Source organism: Crocuta crocuta, unplaced genomic scaffold (genome assembly GCF_008692635.1).
Source record: "Crocuta crocuta isolate KB4526 unplaced genomic scaffold, BGI_CrCroc_1.0 scaffold5, whole genome shotgun sequence".
NCBI classification, from domain to species: domain Eukaryota; kingdom Metazoa; phylum Chordata; class Mammalia; order Carnivora; family Hyaenidae; genus Crocuta; species Crocuta crocuta.
Window position 1 is genome coordinate 2,006,547 of NW_027530500.1, and position 18,531 is coordinate 2,025,077.

The 18,531-nt window shown below is 59.3% G+C and overlaps 1 protein-coding gene across 17 annotated transcripts in view; it reads left to right on the top strand.

Annotated features, from left to right (window-relative positions):
- BIN1 (bridging integrator 1) overlaps positions 1 to 18,531 on the top strand; it is a 58,123-nt gene that overhangs the window by 13,339 nt on the left and 26,253 nt on the right. For 15 of the 17 annotated variants that reach the window (XM_077766776.1, XM_077766765.1, XM_077766769.1 and 12 more), the window contains exon 2: positions 17,088 to 17,168. In XM_077766776.1, the coding sequence (XP_077622902.1) occupies positions 17,088 to 17,168 (81 nt within the window). Of the gene's footprint in view, positions 1 to 8,823; positions 8,905 to 15,576; positions 15,735 to 17,087; positions 17,169 to 18,531 lie in introns of those variants that run through there. The other 2 variants (XM_077766772.1, XM_077766767.1) reach the window with 2 other exon arrangements.

Sequence of the window (18,531 nt, forward strand, 5' to 3'; positions counted from 1 at the left end):
TCACTGCACGGTACCGCCTCCGACAATAAAATGGCCCAGGACCCTGGTAGGCCTTACCTGAGCCAGAGGCTGCAGAGCTTGGGCCCAGAAACTGGGGTTCTCAGGAGTGGGCTGGCGCCCTGCTGGGGAGCCCTGCCTGGCCTTAGGCCAGATGCCACAGAGGACGTGGCCTGGGCCTTCTGCCAGAGTCTTCTTCCAAACTGAGAAAGCTTTTAGGTGACACACGTGCTGGGGATGGCAGGCCTGGGGGTCCGTGTGGTTTGCCGGACCGTGACCTTGCGGCAATTGCCGCCCTCGGTCCCATCTCCACTGTGCTCTTTGCCCGGCCTCTTCCCTCTGCTTCCTGGATCTTACCTGCAACCACCCTGGCCCGCGGATGGGGGGGATTGGGGCCCCAGCATGGGCGGAGGGGGGCAGTTGGAGCCTGGCCGCAGTGGTGGCCTCCGGGCGCTGAGAGCCATCTGTGGTGCCTTGCGGGTGGACATTTGTGCCCCCCATGCTGCGTCCAAGCCTGGGGCCATACGCTGGGCCCCCGCCACCTCCGCCCCTCCGCAGGGCCCTGAGCTGCAGCCGACTCCGCCTCTGCAGTCCCAGGGCCGCAGCGACTCTGGGCTGCGCCCCATAGGCTGGAGTGAGTGGGCGGCTGCCAGCAGCAGCGCCACAGGGCTGTAGGGAGGGACGCATGGCAGCTGGTGCTGGGCCAGCGCTCCCAGGCCTTCTGGGCCCCTGGAGCTCCCAGGGCACCTTCATAGGGATGTCCCTGCTGGCTCCCTGTTTTAGATGCTTCCACTCACACTGAACTCGCTCCCTCAGGTCGTGGTGACCTTATTTATCCTGGCTGTCGTTCCCGTTTGTGGCTTGCCTGCTATGGCACTGAGGGCACTGAGAGAGAACCTGACCCTGCCCTCGAGGAGCTCCCAGGGCCCGTCAAGGCACCCAGCGATACTGAGGCAAGGGCACTGGTGCCTGAAGAGCTTCACATCCACCCTGGGGCAATCAAGGAAGTCTCCTCAGAGGAGGCGGCACCCAAGCTGGGTTTGAAAGACACAGGATGTGTGTTGGGGGTGGGGCAAGGATGTTTCTGGGAGCCTGTTGAGGGTGGCTGGCATGTGTGTGAGTGAGAGGGTTGGGGGTGGGGCCCGAGACTGTAAGAATAGGTGGCGGGGGAGCAGGCCCTGAAGGGCTGGGAGGGACCCCAGACTCCTATACACCTCAGCCTGCTCATCTTTCTTCCTCACGGTGTTGCCTGAGCCATATGTCTGTCTTCCAGTCTGGGCTTAGCCGAGAACCCCATGTCTCACTGTCCAGGGCCCAGGGGGCCCCTGGCTTTGAGGAAAAGGAGGCCCAGCGTGAGAGGGTGAGTCCTGCGTCCCTTGAGGGAATGGCCTCAGGCTTGGACGGCTTGGGACCAGGTGTGCCCGGGGAAGACACAAGGGGGTGTGGGGCAGGGCTGCCCTCCTGGGGTCCACCCTGTCAGGGCTGGGGTCACAGGCGCTAGGTGACATCTGTTCCCCCAGGCTTTCTGGAAAGGGCACAACATCTTATACTCTCTGCTTCACGTGTGTACCTGCTTCTGGGTTTTGGGTCCCCAAGGTGGCACTGAGGGGGACTGATACCCCTAGGCCTAGAGAGCTTAACAGCCAGGAGGGGCTGTCAGGGCATCAGTTCACCCCTGGTCCAGGCAGTCCTGTGCTCTGCCCTTTGTGGCCAGGCCAGGGTCGGATGGCCATGTGGGGGTCCCCTCGGAGTAGGAGAGGGTCCTCAGAGGGGGAGGGTCCTCAAGGGAGGAGGGGTCCTGCCAGAGGGTGGGGTCCCCTGGCTGTGAGCACAGACTGCCGGGTGAGGAGTGGACAAAGGAACAGTACTACTGTATGGGTGGAGGCTAAGGGGCAGTGCTGGTGGGTTTCTGCTCAGGCCTGTGGCTTGAGGGGCTCCCAGAGGCTGTGCAGCCGGAAGGGGGATTGGGTAACGGGAGAGCCTTTGTCAGACTGGCCCCTTTTCCAACAGCTGCTGCTACTTTCTTTGGACCCTTTGCTCAGCTCAGCCTCTCCCCAGGACTGTGACCAACACGCCCGAGTCCTGGACGAGTCTGGCCCCCCCCACTGGGCACCAGGGACGGGGCAGGCACAGGAGACTTGGTCCAGAAGCAACCCCTCAAGGGGACCCTACTCCCCACCCTCGCCCACCATAGAGCTGCTGTTTCTCTACTCTGAGGGGGCATCCACTTTCCCAGGACATGATACTGCCTTGGGTTTAGATATAGATGGTGGGTGATACAGGTGCTCCCCGGGGCCCGGGGCACTGGCGGCTGGGCGAGGGCAGAGACTGAGCTGGGGTTAAGAGGTGTGTGCGGGAGGAAGACAGGCCCTAACAGGAGAATGGAGTGTGGCCCCAGTGACCGCTTGCCTACTCTGTGGTCCTGGGCAGATTGTGGCCTCTCTGCACCCCCATTTCCTCCTCTGTGAATGGGATCAAGAGTTCCTGCTGTACAGGCTTGTGTAGAGGGTCCAGGAGGAAGTGAATGTAGTCAGTGCCTGGTCCCCGGGGGAGGGGGGGCTGACACATGGGTATTTTCCCAGGGAGCACCTTGGGGAAGCACCTGAGAACCCACACGTATGGACCATGCTGGCTTCTGTGTATTGAGCTGTTCTGCTTATAACAGGATTCTTGAAATGGAACTGCGGTGTACCTTTTCCCCCTCTTTTTTCCTGTATTGGCTGAAAAAGCTAAACTGGGAGGTGGTGGTATCACCTCCTCAAGGAGGGAAGTCAGAGCTCCCTGAGCCACAGCCAGATTGAATGAGGTGGAGGGGAGGGTGAATGGCTCCAGGTGGGCTGTGCTTTCAAGGACCAGGTGAGGGGGCGTAGCTGGGCTCAGAGGGGAGGGCTTGCCCATCATTCATTCATTCAATGAAGGAGTCTGATGTGCAACGGAAGACCACAGGCTTTAGAGACTTGGGCTGAGCCCTGGCTCGGCCTCCAAGCCTCAGTGAGCCCACCTGGGAAGGGACAAGCATGAGACTTTCCTCTCCGTGAGGCAAGGTGAACCCGGGGACTCCTGTCAGTGCTAGCAGCAGAGCTGTGTCCCTGCTGGCTCCAGCTGGGTCTAGAGAGTTTAGGAGGGGAGGACGGTGTTCCTGTCTCTGTGGAATTTAGTGGTCTATGAGGAACCCCCACACCCGCCATTTTTCATTTTATTTGTTGTCTTGTTGACCTGGGTGGTAGGCAACTGGGACTGGATTATGGTTCCATTCGGCAGGTGAGAACACTGAGGCTCAGAGAAACTCTGGGATTTCCTCCCTCTCGTTCATCAGACTTGGCCCCAGGTTGGTCTTCCCCAGGTGCTGCCACCCCCATCCCTAAAGCCAGGGCTAGGGTGAGACCGTTGAAGTGCCCATGTGCATGCCTCTGCATGGTGTGTGTGTGTGTGTGTGTGTGTGTGTGGTGGGGAAGCCAGCTCTTGTGAAGTTGCAGAACTGGCCCTTCCCTGAGTTGAGGCGTTTCCTCCTAGGCTGACATTTGCCAACCAACTTCACGAGAGAGGTGGGAACGTGGCTGCCCCAGGAATCAAGGGACCTCAGAGTCAGGTTTGGAGAGAGTGGGTCTGATCCACACTCTCCGGGGACCCCAAAGGTAGAGGGGGAGCTGGGCACAGGCACCAACGCTCCCACCTCCCATGAAGAAAGAGCTTTAGGGGTCCCTAGAGGTAGGGGAGACTTCCAGATGAGCTAATGGTGGGGAGTGCTAGCTGAGTCCTGATCTAAAATGAGAAACAAAATCCACAATTAATTGGATGCATTTGCTGAACTTGGGACAGGACCCAAATACTGTTGTTTTTCTGAAATATTAAACTAAGCCAGGGGTTTATTTGTTTGTATCCCCTTTCTCTGCCTCACGGATTTGGTCTAATGGTCTGTCCTGGCAGTGGGCTCGAATGAGCTAGAATGTCAACACCCTCCCCAGGTTGGCTGCCTCCCCCTCCTGGCTGGACGGACTGCAGGTCTGGAGGAGGCCACAGCCAAGGGGGGCCCGGGGCCCAGGGTGAGGATTTGGGGGGAGGCCCTGCTGTGGATCTGGTGGACCTGTGGGGACCTCACCCTCGTGTCTGATCCAGGCGCTGCTGGCCTAGGGCACTGCAGAAACTACCTTGAGGTGGGGCAGGAGGACTGAGTCAGCACTGTGGGGAACCCATGGGCAGCAGCGGGCAGGACCCAGCACCTGCCTCTCCACATGGTGCCTCTGCACTCATGGGTCACCCTGTCTGCTGTGCACCCCAGGAGACCTGGGGAGGGGAGGCTGCCACCCGGCTCTGCAGCTGGTACAGCACCGCTCCTGAGCAATGTGCCCTCAGCACTCCCCGAGACCTGGGGTTCTAGCTTGTGCTCTCCCTCCCCCACTTTTTTAAGAAAAAAATTTTATCTATTTATGTATTTATTTAGCACAAGTTGGGGAGAGGCGGAGAGAAAGAGAATCTCAGGCAGGCACTGCACGGTCAGCGCAGAGCCTGACACAGGGCCTGAACTCATGAACCATGAGATCATGACCTGAGCTGAAAGCTCAACCAGCTGAGCCACCCCGGTGCGTCTCCTCCCCTTTACCTGGGACTTGGGCCAGGTACTTCACCCCTCCCACTATGGTTTGCTCCTTCATAGAATGCGGTAGCCGTCTTCCCTCTACACCCAGAGTCCTGAGGGCGGAGGCTGGCCCCGTGTGGAGTCTGTGATAGTCGACACTTAATGCTAAAAGGCTTGGAGTGTGAGGCTCTAGGGCAGAAGCAGTGGGGAAGGTTTTCAAAGCCCCTTGTCTAGTGCGGCAAGGTGCAAGGCCTGGGCTCAAAGCCTCGCTGTCTTTGGGCAGGTTACTTACCCCTCAGAGCCTCACTTTTCCTATTTGTGAAGACTAACTGGAGAACAGTGTCTGCATTTCACACCAAGGATACTGACAGTTGGTGTGCCAGCTCACGGGCCCAGCTCTCCACCGGGTGGGGGTGGCTGAGGCACCTTAGGTGGGTGCGGGGTGTGCGACTCTGCCTTGGCACTCTGTGCAGGGCCTGTGGGGCTCTCCTGGCTGAGTCCAGGGCATCCCTGGCCCAGCTGTGGGGCAGGACACGGTGGGTCTGAGGGTTCTGGGGAGGAACGAAAGAGGCAATGCCTCGAGAGGGCCTCATGGGGGCAGGGTGACAAGAGGGACATCCCTTCACTTCCCACCCTTTCAGCCCTCCACTCTGATTCCTTCTCCTTGTAGGCAACAGAATCCCTTCCAGCTTTTAGAAGTTTCCAGAGCTGTAGCAAGGGATGGCCAGGGGCTCGCCAGCAGAATCTGGGGCTGAGCGTCCATCTGATGTTTCCTGTGCCCTCCTTTGGCACATTCCTGTGATTTTATTTATTTTTTTTAAAGGAATTGGTAACTCTCTTGGTGTTCAGCTTTCCCTTGGTGTCGGATCGAATTGTGTTTCTCCTGGTAATGAGGGCCCTGGAGAAGAAAGGGCAGCAGGCATGAACTCAGCAGGCAGAGGGTGAGCTGGTGTTTGCTATGATTTCTGGGGGTCTCTGCCATCCCTCCCTGTCCTCGCTGCCTCAGACCTTCTGGAGCCTTGGGTGTGAGCCTCGATGTTTGAGTGGAGGGCCATAGGCCAGACGCTTGGGGTCCCTCCTTAGTCGGTGAGATAGGGACCCCTGAGCTGATGGTCTGCCCAAGCCCTGGGAAGCTGGAGTGGACGGGCTTCTCACGCTCACCTGGTCCTCACCTCCCTCCTTTGATTATAGAGGTAGGCCACTGCCACCTGGAGCATGATGACCTGTCCAGGCCTCCGGGGGCCCGCACACCCTCCCCCTGAGCTGTCTGCTGAGCCAGTGAGCCCTCCGGCCCCTGCTCCTGCTTGCTGTGCACTGGCCTCCTGCGTCTGCTGGGGCTGGGGGAGATGCTGCCTTCCCCTTCGGTCTGCCCCTTGCCCACCCTATTTCTCTAACCGCCCCCCTCCAAAGCACAGAAAAGTAGGGTGCAAGATTATCAGAAGGAAGCCTGAAGGGGCACCTGGGTGGCTCAGGCGGTTGAATGTCTGACTCTTGACTTTGGCCTAGGTCATGATCTTGATGTTCGTTCATGCACGGAGCCTGCTTGGGATTCTCTCCCTCCCTCTCCCTCTGCCCCTCCCCTGTGCGCGCACACACACTCGCTCTCTAAATAAATAAATGAACTTGAAAAAGAAACAAAGAAGGAAGCCTAGGCATTCATTCCGCCAGGCACGTGGCACCCCTGGTCTGTTGGTGGCCCCTCTATCTTCCCCCACCCCAGGCCTCACCCTTGACTGGATTACCTGGGGGTCAGCCTGTCCTTCCCCTCCAGCCCCTTCCCAGGTCTCCTCCTGCCTCTGCTAGTGGAATGCAGTGGAACAGGCCTACCCCGCTGGGGAGCCCTCAGCCAGCCAGGCCCTAGCCCTTGACTCCTCATCTGTGAAGCTGGGGGTCCGTGGGGTGCCCTCCTGGTACCAGGGACTTGTGGACGGTTCAGGGCTGTGGCCTGGAAGCTTCCTGGCAGATAAGGGCCTGGGAGTCAGCACAGGGGCCTGGGTGAGACCCCCCCCCAATCTTCCCCTGACTGCTGGGCCACAGCTGCTTATCTGTGCTTTGGTGGCTGGACTGGGTGGGAGCTATTTAAAGGTGGTTCTGGGCATCCACTGCCTTGAATAACAAAAATATCAACAATAACCAAAATAGTAGTGATAATGTGTTTGAAAAAAATACCACTTATCTTGTCTCCTTTAGGTGTTATTTATTTATTTATTTTGTATTTATTTTTGAGAGAGAGAATGAGCGGGGGAGGTGCAGGCAGATAGTGGGGACAGAGGATCCAAAGCAGGCTCTGTGCCGACAGCAGAGAGCCCGACGTGGGACTCGAACTCACGAACCACGAGATCATGACCTCGATCATGAGTTGAAGTCGAATGCTCAGTCAACTGAGCCACCCAGGTGCCCATAGGAACTATTTAATAGCTACAATTTCACAGATGTGGACACAGAGCATTCCAATTGGTGAAATAAACAAATGGCCTGTTTGCATATTTAGGTTGACCTTCTCTGACAGGAATAGACATGTGTAAAGGGCTAAGGGCATCCACTGGGGCAAGTGAGTCTCTGTGACTCGGATGGAGTCAGGGAAGGCTGCCTGGAGGAGGTGATGTGAAATAGTAGCGATGGGCTGGTGTCATTGAGGAAGCAGGGTTTCCAGATGGAGATTTTGGGGGCCCAGGGCTGACCTTTGTGCCTTAACGCAGGTGGGTGCTGGCAGGGACTTCACCTTCCCCTCCCCCAGCCCTGGCTTTGTGCTCTGCACAAGCTGTTCCCCCACCGGGCTAAGCAAGCAGCTGATGAGGGGTCTGTGGGAGGCCGTGCCCTGGAGGGACAGATTCCACCCCTCTGTTGATGGCTAGTGTCCTGGAGCCTGGGGCTGAGAATAGCACCCACACTTGCATGGAGAGGACAGGTGGGGCAGGGTGGTGGCTCTGGGGGTGGTTGTGCTGACATCTCTGAACAGGTGGTGTGGGGTGCTGGGCCAAGGATGGGGTCGTTCCTGTCCACTGCAGGCCCCGCCCAGCATGACAGGAGACTAGCGGGTGGCCCCGTGTCACTCATGCCCTGGCTGTGAGCCTTCTCTGGCCTCCCCCTACAGGGGCTGCATCCCAGGCTCAGAGCCAGCAAAGTCAAGGTGCATCAGGGCTGCTCCTGGTGGCTGCTGGGGGTCACGAGAGGCCAGGACTCTTAGGCACCACTTGGTTTCCATGGGGCCTCCACCATTTTGCCCTCTTACCACCAGAGGGGGCCCGGGTAAGGGGGTGGCTTGCAGGGTCCCAGCAGAGCTGTGGGAGGAGTGCCTGGGCGGNGAGGGCGGGAGGGGGTGGGGACTAGGTGGCCTGAACTTTCTAGCTTGGCTGTGAGGACCCCCAGGTTAAGATTGGGGGTGGGGAGGAACAGAAAGGAAATCACCTACTCAAGCACACTTCATCCTTATTCTTCCCCTGAGAGAGAGGTCTTGGCTCCGTTTTACTGATGAGGCTCAGGGCTCAGAGAGGTGTACTCCCTGCCTAGGGTTGCACAGCCTGAACCTTCTGCCCTGAGGCCCTCCCACTGGAAGAGGTCCTGGGCACAGACAATCCTCCCTCCCTCCCTCCCCTTAGCAGCTGTCCAGAGCTGGTCCTCGGGGGCAGGAGTGANACCCTGGCCAGCTCAGCAGGGCCCTTCCGGACTCTGCCTAACCTCTTCCCCGTGCTGACGCTGGGCCCTGCTGCTTCAGCTCCCCTGTGCCCCTGTGCTCTGTTCTGGCTGTTCCCACCTCCCTACCGCAGCCCACCCTAGCTTCCTCTGGGCTTTGGGTGGCCCTACCCTGGCAGCTGGCCACAGGCTTATCTGCTGAACAGTCTGGAATTTCAGGCCCCCTGGGAGGGAGGACAGAAGGGGAGGGGAGCGCATTTTGGCCCACAGTCACCTGGGGTGAGCGCCTTCCTGTCCACCTGGAGAGATGGGTGTGGAGGAGTGGGAGACCCCCCAGGCTCCCCACCTGTGTCAGCGGCTAGGCCTCCAGCCCCTGGATGGAGGAGGGCCTCAGGGCTCTCTGCCCTCTGGCTTTTGACCAATGAGTCCAATCTCAAGGCCTTGTGGTGGGGCTGATCCAGTTCAGGACACAAAGAAGAAAACCAAACATCACTCTTGACTCTCACCCGCGTTTCGTAAAGGAAAGGGAAAATCGCCAAAAGAGGAAGGAGGTAATTTTAGAGTGACCGTCTCCCAAGCAAGGCCGTGGGCTTCCTCAGACGGGGGTCCACAGAAAACGACGAGGGGCGTTTATGGACTGGTGTCAGGGGCCAGCGGCTTCCAGAGCAGGAAGACTTGTCAAAAGAACAGCCGGCCAGGTGGGGGCAAGGCCAGGAGCTTTCTGGGATGGGGGAGGGGCGGGGTGGTGCCGCCCAGCCTGGACTGGCCAGTAGGAACTTGGAAATACTTTTCTAGTTTGTTATTGCACTGGAAAAATGGTGACAACTTTGCATTCTGCTACACATCTGTCTGTGTTGGTTATGTCACAAAAACGCTTCCGTTACCAGTGACGTCTTCGGAATGCAGCAAGGGGAGTCGTGGCAGCAGGATGAATCTTCTGTAGTGAACCTCAGGCGCTGCCTGTCCCGCTGGGCATCCGTTGAGAATTGCCAGTTGAGTCTGAGCTTTCGAAACCATCAGGTCTGGGGGCCTCTCTGAACCCCAGTTTCTTCATCTATATAATGAGACCATAGTCACCACCTCAGGATGTCCTGCTGCCCCCGAAAGCGGGTTAGGGTGGTGGGCTTCCCTCCCTCCACCTTTGCCCTGGGGTCCTGCTTTGCAGTGCAATATTCAGGGAGCTTAGAAGGAGGGGCGGTTGTGGTGCCCTTAGCCAGAGCCTCCCAGGCGCCAGGCCGGTGAGGGGAGCCCTCCGGAATGTGAGGTGGGCTGACGGCATTTGTCCCCCTGGGAGGAAGGCCGGATGTGAGATGCCTGTCCTCAGAGCCAGTCTCTCCTGCCACCACCTCGCAGCCAGCCTGGGGAAATGGCGGTGCTGGACAGCGGTGCAGAGAGACCAGCAGAAGGGACGGAGGCCCCTTGGCCAGCCTTGTCTTTTGGGAGCAGCGATGTGTGCATGCATGTGTGTGTGTGTGTGTGTGTGTGTGTGTGTTTGGGGGTAGAGACAGGGAGCTGGAGTCTAGCGGCTCCCTCTCCTCCCTGAGACCCACCTGCCTGCGGCCGGCCCATCCCTGGCCTGGAGCCCAGCTTGCCACCCTCAGCTACTGTCAGTTTCCCTTTCTCTGGTTTTCTCTCCGTCTCCCCTTCCTCATTCTGGGTTCTCCTTGCGCAGCGTGTCCTGGCCTCAGCTCTGCTCCTTGCCTGGCCCTGCGGCCTCCTGATGGTTCTCGCTGCCTTCCCATAGTGCTTGGGGGCGGCCCCGTCGGGAAGTGTGTGCACAGACACGTGGGTGGGCGTCAGCAGGTGGGTGTGTGGGTATTGGGCGTGCCTGCTGCCTGTGCGTGGGAGCCGGTGAGTGTGCACAGGGGCGCTGTGTGGGGGGCCTGGGCGCCCGGGAGCATTCCTGCCTCCTGGGGATGGAATGCTGCTCTTGGCTCTTGCCCAAGGCCAGTGTTTCAACATTTATCTTTCTTGAAAAGTCTTTGAGCCTTCGGGAAGTTGTAAGGGAAAGCCTGATGCGCGGCCAGCCTGGCCCTGAAGGAGGGCCTGGGAGCTTTACTAGCCAGGGCCACTCTGCTGTGTGTTCTGGACCTGCTTTCTGGGGCCCTGGGCTCTGCTCCCAGGCAGGAGCCTGCGTGGCTTCTCCTCCTGCGGGCCACAGCTGGGCTGGAGTGGGGCCACACTCCTTCCAAGAGAGGTCAGGCCCCTCATTTTATCCCTTTCCCCTGGGTCCCTGCCCAATGCAAAGGCATAGCAGGAGCCCTGGGGCTGCTAAGTCATCAGGAGACCACCAGGGAGGAAGCAAGGCTGCTTGCTCGGAAGGCAGAGCTGCCTGACTGCTCTGCGCGGCTGGGTGGGTGGGTCCGCAAGTCTCTCTGAGGGAGGGGCAAGCTTCGCTGGGGCTGGGTGCTGAGAACGAGAAGAGGAAGCTATTTCCTTATGGCCACGGTCAAAGCCACACCTCAGGGGTGGCACCCAGTGGAAGGACCCAGATGTAAGGAGCCCTGGGGTCTAACCTTGGCCAGGCCACAGGCCACCTCAGCGCTCTGTCCCTCGGTCTTCTTTCTCATTAAATGGGAGTGCCAGATGGCCACCATAGAAGAGGCCAAGGAGGAAGCATCCTGGGCAAGGCACTCAGCCTGCAGCTCAGCGCTGGGAAGGGTTCAGCAAGGCTTGGGGGTGGGGGGGTGGTCCTTGGCCAGACTCACCTGCTGGAGGAGCCCATTGGGGCTGATGTGCAACCCCAGCACATCAGTCACTGGCTAGAGTAGGCCCATGGGCGGTGTGGCCTTGGCTGGAGCGCGGTGATGGGTCTAGAGGTCTGGTTCATCTGCCACCACAGCTGAGACCTGAGCCACACTTGTTCACGGCCACCACAAAGCCACAGGGTCCTGGCTGGCCGGCCAAATTACTTAATGTCTCAGCCTTACTTTTCTTATCTCTAAATTGGGGGTAAGAGTATGTAGTCAGGATATGGCCTAGAGGTTAAATGAGATACTCCTCAATAGCAAGGAACACACCTCCCCCTGAAGACAGCGAGAGCTCCTTGCAGGAATGGTTCAGCCTAGGGGCATATGCAGTGTGGCAGTGGGTCCCGGACTTGGGGGCCTGCCTCTGTCCTGTCCTTCTGTGCCCTCACTTGGGTGCTGCCGGGGTCCTGCCCAGAGCCTGGGTCACTGGGGGCGGGTCTGAGACCAGGGTGGGAACAGGCTCGGGCCGCTAGTGTCAGAGCCTGTCGCAGGGGTTGAGGGACCTGCAGCATTGGAGTGGGAGAACAGAAGGCCAGCTGTGCAGCTCCCTAGCCCGGCCCACCCCAGCTGTGTGTGGGAGAAAGGGTGGAGAGGGAGGCACTCAGGGCCAAGGGACGAGAGAAAGCCCCGGGGTGTCGGGGTGGGGAAGGGCGTGTGAGTCAGAAACACAGAGGCCCACAGTGGGGTGGGCAGAATATGCCAAATTGGCAGGTCTTCCCTGGAGGAGGGGCGGCCCTGGCCTTTCCCCCCATTGAGGTGTCTGAGCCTCAGGATGGAGCCCAGCTGTGTGTGCTGAGTGCCCTGTGGGAAAGGCTGGCCTCCTACCTGCCTGCCCCTCTGCCTGTCTGTTGGCCTGTCCTGCCTGTCTGGGAGCCTCTGTATGAGGTGCAAAAACCGGCATCCTGTCACTGTGGTTCCCTGACCGCGAGCTCCCCTGGGAGGAAGCAGTGAGGTGGCAGCGAGGGCCCAGCCCCCCGGTGCAGCTCACTTCTCCACCGACCGGACAGAGGCGTTGGTGCCGGGAGATGATGAGGAAGGTGAATGGGGTCTCGGCGGCTGGGGGGGTCGGTTCCTGCAGGGAGCTGGATGAGCCCCCTGATACCTCTCATGTTGTGGGTGTGTGTGATGGACGTGCTGGGCGAAGTGCGGGCGGGTCCCCGTCTCAGCCAGCTGTGTGACACGCCGCTGCAGCAGTCATCACAAGGCTGCCATGGCTGCTGCAGGAGCCCTGGCTTTCCTGCCTGGCCCAGAGGCTGGGCCCCGGGGCTGACTGGGGACACCGGCCGGCCTCCCTCGGGCTTCCCTCCCGGGGCCCTGGACGTGGCTCTGCTCCCCAGCCTTGGGTTCTAAAAAGCACTTACTCCTGCCCTGGGCCGTGCCATTCAGATGTGAGCATGTGTCCCCTCAGTGCAGGGGAAGCCAGCCCCTCTCTGGAGGAAGGAGGCCTTAGAGCCACCTCCCCCCGCCCGCCCCACCCCACAGGGGGGTGTCTCAGGGCTCCAAGCAGGGCCACCCAGGGTAGCCCCGGGGGTGAGCACCTGCAGACCTCACATCCACACCGTGTCTGCTGGGCTGGAGTGGCTGGTGCTGGGTGAGGTCTACTGGGTGCTGCTCCGCAGTTTCGGAGGTTAGGAGCAGCAGGGCGGCTCAGAGCTTACTCCTGGCTGTCGTGTCCTGGCTTATCTGCACTCGCCTGCCCTCTGTCACGTGGAGGTGAAGACACTTACCTATAGGAGGGTGCGCCTGGTATCTGTAAAGATTTACTTTACTGGCGCTCAGTGAGCAATGAGTGATAAACTGCTCCTAGTGCAAACAAGCCTGGCCCTGGGGGGACCTTCCTTTTCCTCTGGGTTTGGTGGTCACACAACACAGCTGTGTAGAGGCACACATGCCTGTCCCCAGGGGGCCGTTTGCTGACTGGGAGGAGGAGAGCTGAAGGTCTGTCAGGACTCCCCATTTCGGGCCGTGGGAGCCGGATGCTCTGGGCTGTGAGGGGCTGAGGAAGGGGCCCTCCTTCCTCCGAAGCTCACCAAGCTCTGGTGAGCCTCCTGCCCTGCGCAGGGAGGGGCTGCCGGCCCCGGTTCACAGCGCAGGCTCGGTGAGGCTGAACCGTGGATGTTGTCAGAAGGAGGTTTGTCCTCTCCACCCTGCCCTGGACTGTCCCTCCTGAGGACGGCAGCTCCACTGCTCTGGGCAGGCTGAGGGTGTGTTGAGAAGCAGGAGGGGCACTGATCTGAAGCTCTCCCACCTGCTGAGCTGTCCTCACTCCCTCCCCCGGGCAAGCACCAAGATGTGCCAGGGTCTGTGCGCCTGTCGTCCTCTGCCCCAGCATGAGAAGGGCTTGTGTTTATCACAGAGGGAGACACGTGTGACAAGTGCCCGAGTGTGTCACTGGTGTGTCTGGGGCTCTCCCCCTGCAGAACCCTGGACAGACCATGGGAATCTTGCCTCTCTCCCCACCTCCCGCTCATCCCAGAAGACCATCTTGGTTGTCCTGCATTCTCTGGGCCCCCGGGGCCAGGCCCCTCTGGATGTCCAGAGTTCCCCTGCCGCTGTCAGTGGTCTGTGTGTGCGCGGGGCACCAGGTGGCCCCACTAACCAACCGCGTACTGAGTGGGCAGAGCACCTGTGTCCTTAAGGCCTGAGGCCTTGGCTATGGCTTGCCTCTTGGTGAGTAGAGGGCCGGGTGTGTGCGTGTGTGTCCTAGGTGAAGGCACGGGTGGCGACTGGAGAGGGCAGCCTCGAGGCCTTCCCCGGGGATGCGGACAGATTGCAGCATGGCCGAACAGCTGCTAGGTGATGGGGAGCAGAGCGGGTGGGTCATGGTCTGGGCTCACAAAGGCCTCTTGACCAGCAGCTGGGCCATGGAAGGAGTCCAGTTACAGAAGCTGGAGAAAAGGAACCTGGTAGTGGGGAAGCTGTGGGATTTTAACAGACAAATTTATCTTCGTCCTTGCTCCGAGGTGGGCAGGGCCTAGCCTGCTTTTCCCTTTAGTAGCCACACCAGCAGCACCTTGAGAGCGGGAACCCAGCTGTGCCACCTATAAAATGGGGTAGGTACAGTGGGGATTAATGAGGCCGAGAGCAGCATGCGCCTCACCGGGCGTTCTCCTGAGCCTCAGCCTGTGGACGTGCCGTACTGACCATAGGTGTGGAGAGGTTAGGCAGTTAGCCGAGGCCATGTGGAGCCAGACCAGCCTACCTTCCCAAGCTGGTCATTCCCCTGCATACGGGCTCTTCAGGCTTGGAACCCCTGGAGTGGGCCCAGATTGTCCAAGACCAGCCCTTAGGTTACGCGAGTGCCAATTCTAACCCGAATTCTAACGTTGACCCTTCACGGTCAGCTTTCCGTCCCTGTGTCAGGTTGAGTACTTTCTATACACAGCCCTCCCATTTTGCCTAAGAGGATACTTAGCCTGAGAGATGGGATGTTTTTGTTGAAGGTCATGGCTTAGATTAGCCAGCAGCCACCAAGAACAAGCTGTGTCTGTCCTGTTCTCAGTCAGCCCTTTGCAGGAGCTGGGGACGCACAAGAGGCTGGACACCATCTCCAACCTCAGGCTGCTTGTGTGGCCCAGTGTCTCCGACCTCAGGCTGCTTGTCTGGCCAGGGCAGAGAGCCAGAGGCAGACACTGGGCACCTCCCACAGCAGTGAGGAGAGTAGGTCCCAGCCGTTAAGTGGTACAGAGTGGTGTTGGGGGGAGAGCGGGCAGGGACGCCTTCATGGAGGAGGTAGCGTATGAGCAGCGTTTTGACGGGTGGATAGGAGTTCACTGTGTGTGCACGCATGCCCACACATGTATGTTCGGTGCGTGTGCACCTGAATTCTGTCTGGCTTCTTGGGAAGCTCTCAGTCTGCACCGGGCATGGGGGTTGCCTGGTGTTAGGCCTGGCCCCCAATCGCGTGAAGGCTGCTCGGAAGGCCTTGTAGGAGATTGCTGTCGAGTATGCCAGGTACAGAGATAAATTTTACAGATAGGAGCCTTAAGGTGGGTGCTGCCATTCTCTTGATTTATCAGACAAGGCGCTTGAGGCTCAGAGAGAAAGTGCCTTTTCTGATGGGTCTTCTCACTGCCTGGCGTAGCTCGCTGTGGCTGGCCGCTCTCAAGGCTGTCTGGGTGGAGCACATAGCCAGCTGTGCGTGCATGTGCAGGCCTGGGGGCTAGGAGACCTCGGGCTCTGGTGGCACAGTGGGCACCAGGGACTTGTGCTGACTGAGTACATCTCCTCGGGGAGAAGGGAGGCAGGGGGTGGACAGGGCCACCTTCCCAGTCTTCCGGCCTTGAGGGCCGACCAGGCCTGGACCCTGCTTCCCGGGAGCCTCTTCCTCACCTTTGTGGCTGCTGTCGGCTTCTAGAAGTTCTTTCCCACCTAGTGTTCCATTTCTGTCTTTGGAGGTGGCGGGGCCAAGGGGCCAGCGTCTGATAGCGGGGTGAGTCACCTACTCCAGTTCCATGCAGAGCGGGCCAGGTGCCTCCACAGCTCCACCCCGTTTCCACGGGACCAGCTGGGTGCTGCTGCCAAAGGGGAGGAGTGGGGGAGCCCGTGGATGGCGGGAAATGCCCATTTTCTTGCTCAGGGTGGTTTTGTTTTGCCTTTTTCCTCTCCCCTCGACATTAGCCCGCAGCTGTGCTTGCCTGAGATACCGCGTTCTGACCGCTGTAGCACAGGCTGTCAGTGGGCCGCTGTCCCATGCGCACACTGCCCCTGTGCTGCCCATGTCCTCCCTCATCGTCCGCTGTGACTTCTGGTCACCCTGAGCTATTTGGAAGTTCCTGGTAATGTACCACATCTCTCTGCTCTCCTTGCTTGGCTGCAAGTTCATCCCTGCCGGCTAAGCTGCCCCTTCCCCCAGGAAGTCTTCCCTGATTGCCCAGGCTGCATGGGATCCCTACTCTGGGCTCCCACAGCCCCAGGTGCTTCCCTCTGTCTGGCTGCATCCATGTCTGATTGATGTCTGCTGCCCCAGCAGAGAAGCCCACGGCAGGCACTTGACGAGACGGCTGAATGTGCTCCATGCTGAGAGTCAGTCTGAGAGCCCATGGACCTCGCCATGGCCCCAGAGCCAGCCAGACAGGGGGCAACACCGCTGAGAAGGGCCCGGACTCTGTTCAGGGACAGGGTCTCCCTTGGTTTGGGCAGCCTTTTCCCCCCTCTACCTGCCACGCCCACCCACCGCCACCTTTCCTTCCCATGCTTGTCAGGCTGTGGCTACTGCCTGTACCGAATGTCTCAGTGTCCTCCTGCTTCCCATGGGGGTGCCAGAAGCGGGGGTCTCTGCCTCCCTCTCTCGCTGTAAACCCACCCCGTCTCTACCACAGTTTCCCCTTTCTGCCTCCATCCCTCATCTTTCTCGTTCAGGCCCTCTCCTCTCCTGCTGCCTTCACCCCTCCCGGCCTCCACCCCCTTCCCTCTCTCATCAGACTTCCTCTCTGACTCCTGATCCGGCTCCTTCTCTTTTAGGTCTTTCCTCCTCTTCTGGCTTCAGGTCTCCCTGCCCTTACCCATCCGTCTCTGCTCCCCCCACACAGCTGAGAAGGCACAGTGTGACTCACCCGGGGACAGTCCACTTCTGGGACATCTAGCTGGGAGGAGAGTGGGTGGCTGTGAGCCCGTGTGTGTGTGTGTGTGTGTATTTTTGTGTGTTAGTGTGTGTGGGCCCGGTGTGGCCTGCTGGGCTGTAGAGGAGGGAGCAGGGTGGCTGGCACAGGTCACTTCTGAAAATCTAGTCAGCTTGAGACACCAGGAGTCTGACCTAAGCCACCCTTTGCTGCCCTCCTTGTCCTGGGGTGTCACCTCCCACTCGGGGCTGTTCCGCCTTTGGAGCTCCCCTCCTCCTGGTTTCAGCCCCTGCAGCAAACCTGACCTGAGCTCCTCCTCTTGGCCAATGGGCGAGCCCTGGATGGAGGACGGGGAGGTCTCAGGACTGGATGGACTCAGGGCTGCCTTTCGGGCTCACGGCAGCCATGAGGCCTTCTGAGGGTCCTAGTGCCCTGGGCTGGGTGATGCTGGCCACGGGCCTCCAGGACCCTGGTGGGGGTGGGGAGCATCTGTGGTGTTGGCGATCAGGCACTCTGGGTTTGACAGTCGCTTTCTCAATGTAATGCTTCCTTCTCTCTCGGCCTTGGCAGGTTCTCCAGAAACTAGGGAAGGCAGATGAGACGAAGGATGAGCAGTTTGAACAGTGTGTCCAGAATTTCAACAAACAGCTGGTGAGTGTGGGTGGTCTTTGGCCTCGGAGCTTGTGCAAAATGGAATTGTGGCTGCCAGGTAGGAAATGTCAAGAGCTGAATTTATGGAGTAAGAGAACGGGAAGCAGGGGACAGAGGTGAGGTTACAGAAGACTTCCTGGAGGAGGGAGCAGTGGTTCTGGGCATGGACCATGGGGAAGATTGGAGGCCTGGGGGGTGGGCGTGGAATTTGGATGGGAGCAGGCAGTGGGTTTTGGCCAGACTCTAGAAACCCTTGAATGTCAAGGCAAGGAGCTAAAGAAGCCTCCTGGGAGGAGAGTGGTATTGGAGAGTTTGCTATGGGAGCAGAGCAGACAGGATCTGATCTGAGCAGCTGCTGGACGTGGCCCGTGTGTGCCTCCCAGCATCCTTATAAGCTTTCCGGTATCATTGTTCCCTTTTTATAGATGAAACAGTCAGGGCTCAGAGAAGCTGGGTACTTTGTCCAAGGCCATCTTGTTTTGGGAGTGTATTTAGATCCACACTTGTTTGATCCCAAAGATTGCAGTGGCACGATTATCAAGTCCCTTTGCATAGGTCAGAGACCAGTGACAGAGGGGATTAATCACACTGGTAGCCTGGGGGCAGTGGTTCAATACCAGGGAGGACTTCCTGTACCTTCTTGACTGAAGGACCCTGAATGCCTCAACTGGGACGTCCCTGAAACCTTTTTCCTTACATACATCTGCTAAGTCTAGAATAAGTCACTTCTGCAGCTGTGTCTGAGGGCATAGAAGCCAGGAATGAGATGACCTTGGTGATTATCCCCTCCCTGGGAAGGGCCAAGGTCATGGGAAGGGAGGGAGAGCTAGGCCATGGCCCTATGGCTTCTGCAGTTCATGCTCTGAGTGACAGATGGGAATGGAGGCCAGGAGACGCCACTAGGAATGAGAATGGGGGTGGGGTCAGGGTCTAAGCGGCACTAGGAAAGGGGCCAGATAGGCCCAGACCAGTCCTCTTCCTCCTCCTTGTCCATGTCTGAGGCCCCTGAAAGCACTGAAGCTGCCCACCAATGCCTCTGCAGCTGGGATGCAACCTGGGCGGGGGTGTTTTCTTTGGAGAACCTTGACAGGTCACTGGCTGGGGGCTGGGGGCTGGGGAGCATGCTGGGAGACGGCTGGGGTGACGGCGGGGGGGAGAAGGAGCATACTGGGAGGGTTAAGGAGCAGCTGGGAGAAGGTCAGAAAGAAGCTGGGAGAGGGCCAGGGAACATGTGGGGATAGGGGGTGGAGGCATGCTGGGTCAGAGTGGGGGGCATGCAGGGAGAGTCCCAGGGAGGATGCTGGGAGTGGGCCGGGGTCATGCTGGGAGAGAGTAGGGGGCATGCTGGGAGAGGGGCAGGGGC